The 9,213-nt window shown below is 47.1% G+C and overlaps 2 protein-coding genes across 2 annotated transcripts; both read left to right on the top strand.

Annotated features, from left to right (window-relative positions):
- Window positions 1-1,132: 1,132 nt before the first annotated feature.
- On the top strand, window positions 1,133-4,515 carry Pmar_PMAR003422 (hypothetical protein; the record flags this gene model as incomplete). Its single annotated transcript, XM_002784121.1, has 1 exon — window positions 1,133-4,515. The coding sequence occupies one exon, from the start codon at window positions 1,133-1,135 to the stop codon at window positions 4,160-4,162; it is 3,030 nt and encodes a 1,009-aa protein (XP_002784167.1). The 3' UTR covers window positions 4,163-4,515.
- A 208-nt stretch (window positions 4,516-4,723) lies between these two features.
- Pmar_PMAR003423 (serine/threonine protein kinase, putative) lies at window positions 4,724-6,313 on the top strand (the record flags this gene model as incomplete). Its single annotated transcript, XM_002784122.1, has 7 exons — window positions 4,724-4,843; window positions 4,907-5,026; window positions 5,076-5,227; window positions 5,449-5,521; window positions 5,573-5,698; window positions 5,747-5,918; window positions 6,039-6,313. The coding sequence occupies 7 exons, from the start codon at window positions 4,724-4,726 to the stop codon at window positions 6,299-6,301; spliced, it is 1,026 nt and encodes a 341-aa protein (XP_002784168.1). The 3' UTR covers window positions 6,302-6,313.
- Window positions 6,314-9,213: the final 2,900 nt, after the last annotated feature.

Here is a 9,213-nt window from a genome sequence, read left to right on the forward strand (position 1 = left end):
TTTGTGGAACTCACATGTTCAGTATAGATGCTGCTTGTCCTACATCCAACGAGGAATTTACTACCAACCTCCTCCTCCTCCTCGTCGTTTGGTGACAATGTTTGCATTGGATAATCCAATGTGAATGTTGCTGCACATTGTGTACTTTCATCATTCCCTTTGAGTCCCAACAGGAGACTCATTTTGCTTTTGTTTCGCGAGTATAACTGACTCTTTACCTCTGAAAACTGATCTATGGCTTGTGTTCGTTACCCATCTCTGTCAGTTCCTGGGGGAACATACGCGAACCCGAGTGACATTGAGAGAGATGAAGTTTTGGTTATCGTGGTGCGAGGTCGGAGTCGACGATTCGGCTTACTGTCAATGCTCCAATACTTCGTGCTCTCAAAACGCTAAAACTGAATAAACCTAACTAATATGGCCCAAATCGTACATATCTGCTCGTTTCTTTGGTAACTCCCTGACATTCATGTAACAGTGCAGGAGCTACCTAGGCGTCTCTTCGAGGGTTTCACGCCTCTGCAGCTAGACTGGCGAGTATCCATATTCTCTCAAGGGTAGCAAGCATGGTTCTCACGTGGATTTAACTGTTCAATGTGATAGATACGAGACTTGCTTAGTTCACTGCCAAAGCTCTCCCGCGTATCCTGGTGTTCGCGCTCAGTCTGTGACACAACAAGTTGCATAAGAGACTAGACCATTGCGTCGATGCTGACCATTGATTGCGATCATCATCGAGCTGTGTCATATCGAAGGAAAATGGCAACGACGAGCCCATTAGGAACCACATGTGGGCGGAGATTGCCTTTGCTGATGTTGGTTACATCATGTAACTTACATGACCATTCAACATTCATTTATTGTTCATTCTCGGCCATGCTTTCATGGTCATCTTTGTTTACCGCTTTCAATTAAGGTTTGTCGACCCAGTAGATGTTGCGTTAGACAATACACTATGCTAGCCTGTGCCCGTAGCTGAGCACTCATCTGAGGATATGTCGGGTCACTCTCTATTGAGACAATAGATTACTAGGGCGCGCGCTTTAATTTTTGGGCGCGTGACACTGTTTAGCGGGTCGCAAATTGTTAATAACCCTTTCCAGAATTATCATTTGTGTTTGAGAGACCAGAGATGTCTGGAGATCCTGCTAGTGTTGAAGATCTTGAGGCACCGCTTAGTAAGGTTGTGCCTGCTGACGAGGAGCTCCCCAATTTGGACGACATCGACATCATGGAAGAGGAATCAGTTAAGCCAGCGGGCAATGTGGATGGTATGTTGGAGACAGGAGAAGAAGATGGCCTTATCCCCCCTGTGGACGAAGTTATGCTCGACCCCAATGGTGACACGGGAGGAGGCTCTACTGGGGAACCTACGACATCTGAGGACTTTGATGAAGACGATGATGAGAGCGAGGATGAGGACTACGTGCCGGGGTCGGAGGATAGCAGCTCTGGAGGTAGCTCGATAGATGAGGACGAAGAGGATTCGGATGTCCGAGATGTCGGCGGAGATCGTAAAGTTCAGGACCTTGAAGTCCCCAGTCATCATCATCATCATACTAAGGCTGAAGAGGAGGCCATGGACAAGAAAGCAATGGAGGAGTTGGAAGTTGAAGACGATCAGGTGTCGTTCACTGGTGGGGTTGGTGGCCTTCCTGGTGGGAGTATGTTCCCGGCGTTACACAAGTTGGTCCTTCAGAACTCTTCTGATGATATTACTGCTTACCTTAATGATACTGGTTTTGAATCAATGTATTATCAGATAGATGGTCTAGGACGTTCTCCTCTTCATTTGGCATTGTTATATGGTTTGACGCGATCTGCTAAGGCGCTACTTGAGGCCGACGTAGTCTACTGCCAGTCGGCTTTCGAGCGTCGCCTATCTAATATTGAAGTCGAAGGCGTTGGTCATTTGAAAATTATTGATGGTAAAATCGTTGTAGTCGATTCGGAAAATATTGTAGTAGAAAGTGGTATAGAAAATTTGAGTGAGAATATTAGGCAGAAAATAGATCTTGTAGAAAAAAATAAATTTTCTCGCAGCCTGGCCGCTAGGCCCTTCGACGACCTCCCCACTGTGCATTTGGCTATGTCTACTGCTCCGTTCGACGTCGAGGCCTCCATCGAGCTTGTACGGCTATTGGCTGACCATCCTGGCATTGAGATCGCCTCTGCCCTGGACTACTACGGTCGTAATGCTGTCCATATCTGTGCTTTGAGTGGTGCTGGTGTGGCTCTTTACGATGCCATCACTAAGGGTATGTCGGAGGAGCAAATCTACGCCCTTCTGTCACAGAGGGATCGCTTTGGATGGTGGCCTTTGCACTACGCCATTGACAACAAGGACCCATCTTGTCAAATGGTCGAATGTCTGTCCACGTCAGACCAGTTAGTCGATCAGCAAGTTGACAACCTACATATCTTCGTATTCGCTATATCGCGCTATGCGTGGAGACAGGCCTTCCAGATCGCCGTGCTCATGGGTGGACTAAGTGTCATGCCTGATGCCGTGCTAGATCGTGCCGGATCTGTGGCTGACTCCCATGGGACCACTGCTGAGTTCGATGAGCTGATCGCGGCCTTGGCTGCTGGTCAGTCGGGTCTGCCCGATGACTTCGAAGAAAGGGCTCTGAGTGGTGGTAGCACTCTGGTCGTCACCGACTCAGGTGTGCTCAATCATATGGGAGTCGACCCTGAGGGCCCGCATGCAGTCGGTGACCTTCATAGCCGTCTGAAGCGCTTCACAAGGGTGGTCGAGAATCCTTCTAGGGTTGAGGTACTCACAGGCGGTGTCACAGGATCTACTCGAGGCACGGTACACCACCCCGAGTTCGCCTCCAAGCTCTTCTTGGAGACTTCGGTCAGTGACTGCCCTATGGTGGACATTCTGCGTGTTCATGATTGGAACTACGTCGAGCCTATCATTTCGAAGTGTGAAGCTCTAAGGAAGCGAGCGGTGGCTGAAGGTGAGACCAATATGAACCGACGCAGTATGCCAATTGACAAGACTGATACAGCAGTCACTGTCGACTCGTGGGCAGCGGCACGAAAGGCCGCTGGCTGTGCGGTACTAGCAACTGACCAGGTTTGCTCTGGTACTGGTTACCGGAACGCTATGGCGATCATTAGACCGCCAGGTCATCATGTTGCCTCTCGAGGAGCTGTGAACCCTCAATTAGAGGACGAAGACGAGGAAGGAGATGGATCACAAGGGTTTTGCCTTTTGAATAATGTCGCTATTTCAGCCGCTTACGCCCTAAGCAATTACAGGTCTACCATTCAACGTGTTGCTATTGTCGACTTTGATGTGCATCACGGTAATGGTACTGAAGCTATCGTCCGCGGTCTGTCTGGACCCGTCACTGTGCGTAAGCAGATGCGCGTGGCCGGCTGTGAGATGACTGTCACGAGGTCGAGCCTAATGCCTTGGGTCGATCCCTCTACTGATCGTGATAATGTCTTCTTCGCATCGGTGCATCGGTTTGATGGTCGCTTCTATCCAAGGAGTGGCCCTACTTCACGAGATGATGTAGAAATCACCGCTCGAGGCAAGGGCCATACGACCGTTACCACTGAGTACGCTGATGGCACTCAAGATGTTATGTCTGATCACGGCCTGGCCGACCGCAACATAGTGGACGTCGGTCTGAGCTCAGACTCCAAACCAGAAGATCTTCGTAAGGCTTTCACTGATCGGATACTGCCAGCCTTAATCCAATTCTCGCCCGACTTGATCCTCATCTCTGCAGGGTTTGATGCCCATTTGAGAGACCGTCTCGCACAAGGGGAGTGTGACTTCTCTGAGCGAGAGTTCTATTGGATGACTGAACAGGTTATGGCAGTTGCAGCGCAGACAGCTGAATGCCGAGTGGTGAGCGTCTTAGAAGGTGGTTACAACACAAAGTCTCAGTGGCTCAGCCCACTTAGTCAAAGTGTTGCAGCACACTTACGTGCGTTGATGACGGTGAATGCCAGGAAGTCTGAGGTGGCTACTACCGTTGAGTCGTCACCTGTCGAGGATCAGCAGCAAGAGACCGTCTCGTCGAGTAAGAGGCCAATTGAAGAAGATGAGGAAGAGCTTGAGCTCTTCGGAGAAGATGTTCCAGACGTCAAGCGACCGCGGTTGGAGATGGACTCGCCTGAATTGCTAGAGGAGCTATAATCATTATCGCTTATGTAGTTGTATATTTCTGCTCACGGCTCTGCTGCCTATACTGTTGCTGTGCCTATTGGGATTCGCCCTGAGACCTCGAAAGAGAGTATTGGAACTAATTGCTCACGGTTAGCGATCTGAAGAACCATTCGGGTTAGATTTCGTAGATACTTGAGGCCGATTGTCATCGTTATTGAACCCTGTCTGTGAAGTGTAGCATTTGATAGTATAATTATTGTTGTTATTGAGATTACTCTGTAATGTTGACAGCAGCAACAGTGGCAGCACCCGTGTGATCAGGATATGTAATATTATCTATCTCCTTCCTTAAACGTCTTTCTTCACCATGAAAAGGTCGCTTGAAAGTCAATCCACATGTTGAGTTTTCATAGTAGGTCAATAATAGTCTGCTATATTACACTCATTTAGAAAAGCACGACGAAGATCGTTGGCTAGTAAACACTTTCGCAACAAACTTTTTTGCTTGTGGAGGCTCTTAGTATGCGGTGCGGATCGAATGCCAGGTTGTGTCTCGAGTGGGGGATATTGTGTATGTAGATTTAAGTTTAAATGCCGGTGGATGGGATATCGTCGCCGATATGCTTCAAAGGCTCCGAGAGCTTCGATTTCATCAGGTCGATACATAGTGGTCGTAAATCGAGAGTGTGGGTGGCTAAGATAGAGGAAGATGTAATGGCCCTCATTCTATGCGTTTTCCGCCATTGGCTGCTCGTTGAAGCGATGTCTCGTTAGGTGGGAGGGCTGGCTGGACAGCTGTGTGTAGTAAAGATGATCAACACTGCTGAGTTCCGGAGTCGAGAGCAAATTCAACACATCTTGGATGAACGAAAAGCTGCGTACATGGCTGGCCAAGTGATGGATGATGCCTTGGTGCCTGTCACTTGAGCTTTTTCATCTTCAGAATTCCGACCTGCAGGGACGGTGTTGTGCCTTACTGGGAACTTACAAGACGCCAGATCAGGTTTGTCTGGTTCTCACTGCTATGAAGGGTGATCCTATTCATCATCACTTCCAACGTGCAGCTGGCGGGCACTTCACTGAGTATCGAGCAAAGTAATATGCGTATCTGCATTGACATTTTCGGTGTTACGCATTTTTCGCGTTGATCATTTTTGGTGTCACTTCAGTGGTATGCGTAGCAGGATATCCGAGCATCGTCAAATGTGCGTGTTCATTGTTGAACTCGTTTTTGTCATTGTCATTCCTGCCTGCTCACTTGCCAAACTTACACGGGACTCGGTGTGAATCAGCTTTATAGGACTCATGGTACGTAGGTACTATACTTACTACATAGCATCAACGTTGAGGATACTGCACAGAGAAGGTTACGTCTATCGAGATTTAAAGGTATCATGACACCTCTCTACAGCATAGTTGGGCTCTAGCCACTTTGATCAGGCCAGCAACGTGTTATTGGTTGAGGGACGTCCTGTCCTGATTGACTTTGGTATGTGCAAAAAGATTGCCGAGACAGGAGGCAGGACCTATTCGGTCTGTGGCACATACCATGCTATGGCCCCCGAGGTCTGTCCCTACTGACCAGATTCTCACCATCAGAAGACTCTGAGGCAGGTACGGGCACTTTCCGGCATCGATCACGATGCTCGGGTCGCGACCACGAGCGGGTATGGGTACGCTGTGGACTTCTGGGCGTTGGGTATCCTTTTGATAGAGATGCTTACTGGTAAGCCGCCGTTCGGGTACAGGGATGGTGATATTGGCGACCTCTTCGATCTCTCAAGAGGTAATAGTGGACAGAAATGAGGGAATCTATTGAAGTTCATATCGGCTGAATGGTAGAAACCAGACCAGTGCATGTCAATTGAGAATAGCACGGACGTGGAATAGCAGTGACTGTGGTCAGGCAGTCCAAGTACAATACACTGGGCTTCTGGCTTCCATCCATCACGTGAGCTGATCGACTTGGTGGAAAAACTGTTACAGCCAGATCCATCACAGCGGCTCACTGACTGGGACGCGACACTGAGCCATCCTTATTTCACCGGCATAACCGACGATATGCCCCCACCTGAATGGGACCACGACTTGGGAGCTGATCTGTGGGATACAGACGTCAGCGATGAGTCCTTCACGAGCAGCTCGGTAGATGTTTTCCGCGACTTCTGATGCTCGTCTCCAGGGAATGTATGCCTGGAATTGCGTTATTCAATTTGTCATCGGTACTGGGCTTGCTCCTGCTGTCAACTTCTAGCTCGACAGAATACATTACCACTCATTGAGTGGCACTCAATATGGGATATACTAGCGCTGGGACAATGCCCGTGACATTGGAGAGTCTTCAATGGAGACACTCGTAGGCGCTAAGTGATATTTTCGCAGAATGGGTCTTCTACACTGAGACGCTCACTGGAATGCATGGATGGATCGAATCACTGTCACAGTGACACTGTGTGATGAATAAGCCAAATTCGAGAGCAGCTGGCCCTGTGTTTACAAATTGTGTACTAATTATAGGCTACAATGAAAGGTACATAGGTGTTCATCCTAGGTTGGCACCTTCCCAGTTGGGAGGTACAGTCTTATCCGTCTTGGAATCGCAGAAGGTCCCGTTCTGGAAGGTTCCGTTCATTTTTGAAGAAGGCTTGTTATGGGATTTTTATTCTACACCTTTTCAATCTCAAATTCAGCAAATGAAAGAACAAATTAGAAAAATGAAATTTGATTTTAGCCGGATGGAAGGAGTTTTTCACCGAATGAAAGTTCAAATTCGACATGAAAGATCGATTTTCGTAGACCACTCGAAAATGAAAGTTCAAATTCGTAAATGAAATTTATGAATTCGGAAACACAAGTTCAAATTCGTCAAACACAAGACCAATTTCGACCAATGAAAGCTCACTTCCATTTGCTCGTGAAACTTGTTTCATCAACGTCGACGACGTTGATGAAACAAGTTTCCCGTGGCACGACGTAGGGTGGCACGCGGAAGGAAAAATAGAAAAATTATTTCCTTCGGAAGGAAATTTGAAATTTGAAGGAAAAATGAAGGAAAAATACGGAAAAATAAGGAAAAATAAAATTTTTCGCTTGGCCTGCCAAGGTTTGGCAGGCCAGAGGGTCACTATCTCATTCAATCAAGCTGCTGGCAGATGATTTGCACTCATTAATCACGTTTCAAAGTCTGATTAACTGTGACTGACTCAGAACCACACTGGAGGATACCAGGGCGTGCGCTAAAGTTGAGCGGTTGAACATGCGCGTTTTCCATCGGAATGTTTCCCACGACTAAAGCTGTCGTTGAGCGTTACTTGATTGATTCATTGATGGTTGCGTCCCTTTGTTACAATCACGCACTCTGCCTCTGTGTTCTATCGTCTTCATCATGGTGCATTAAACATACCATGATGGACCTGCGTCAAAATACACTGTATTTTGATGCAGTTGCCAGTTGTATAACGCTGGGTTATTTTGTGTTTCAGCGCAATTTTCAACCCTACACTACCCAATCACGTTACAGAAGCCCAATCACGTTACACGTTTACATGTTTCAGCGCAAACCTTACACGACTGCAATCATCAAGAGTGTGGACTCGGCGTGGGAGAGTGATTCGTCCGCCTCGACATTGTTTGATCAACGGAATGGTAGAGTATGTAGTATCAGCAACAGTCTTATTTTTCTCGGCCAGCATTGGAAATGCCTTCCAGGGACCAGTGAAGCCTTTCTTTTCCGATCACTTTCACAGGTTCGAGCGCTCATGTCAGCAAGAAACGCAGACGGAAACACTGACGAATCATGATGCGAAGCGAGGTGCAAATGTCAGCCTGTCCATAACGATGATTATTGATCAGGTCAGAGCCTCAGACGCTGAGCCTGCGGCCGGTTACGGAACCACTGCCTAAATGTTGCGTCAGGGCTACCTATCCGTTTGTTTTGGAGTACGCTACGTTGATACTTTATCGTGTTGTGCTTGTGGGAGCGCAGCGTATCCCGCTCGAATAAAATGATCATGGTGCGAAGACTTCGCAGCGAAGTACCACGCAATAACTGAAACCGCAACCTGGGCCTTCCAGTGAAAGTGCGAATCGAATTCTCGCTCGCCGCAAAAATCGTTGATCATCCTGGCGAACAATGCTTCCCTATACTCAGTCTAATCGAGACTATTAACACAGGCACATACCCCGACATTATCTGTTGTGAGACCCCTTCTTTTTTGGCTTTTTTATGCCCATTTATGGCAATTTTGAAAAATTTTTCTCTATTTTTCCTTATTTTTCCTTATTTTTCCTATTTTTCCTGTCCGAAAGAATTTTCTAAATTTCCTTCATCTTTCCGAAGGAAATGGAAGGAAATAATTGGAAGGAAATAATTCGTGCCACCCTACGCGGTCCTGTTTCACAAGGATACTTAATTTAAGGCGCCTTAAATATAGGAGCAACTTAAGGAGTTGAACTTAAGAAGTACTCAACTCATTTCACAACGTTCAGGAGCAACTTAAGGAGCTCCTTAACTTAAGGCGTACTTAAGTATCTACTTAACCATGGTTACAGCCTGTAACTTACAGGTATAGAATAGAGTTACATATTCAGTAACTAAATTTTAGTTTTATGGTGTAAATGCTCGAGTGGTTAGGTTGTTCGTTTACCATACGATCGACGCAGGTAAGAGTCTGAGGTGTGCTGTTTCTATGGTCGTTTGCTGTTTCGCAACGACTTTCCTCGATCATGGGTAAGGTATCAATGGTAAGTTACCACTGGTAACGAGCTGCAAGGGGGTTCCCCACGAATTACAATGTTAGCTAGAATAAGTCATTCAACGGTCCGCTAAGTAGAAAATATACTCATGTGAACTCAACGGTGACGCAAATCACTGAAATAGTATACTCAAGGCGTTACTTAAGTTTAAGGCGCAATTTGCTCCTATGAAACAGGCCCATTGATTTCAAGATGGGAGGCGAGCGAGAATACAAGTAGCACTGTCCCTATTGGGACAGTACACCACAATTGGGGTTTTGGCGATTTATCTTACTTTGGTATTCGCGTACAGTGGCATCAACGAGAAATCATCTTGCGACTCCGGG

The sequence above is a fragment of the Perkinsus marinus genome, assembly GCF_000006405.1.
Source record: "Perkinsus marinus ATCC 50983 genomic scaffold scf_1104296935302, whole genome shotgun sequence".
Classification (NCBI taxonomy): domain Eukaryota; phylum Perkinsozoa; order Perkinsida; family Perkinsidae; genus Perkinsus; species Perkinsus marinus.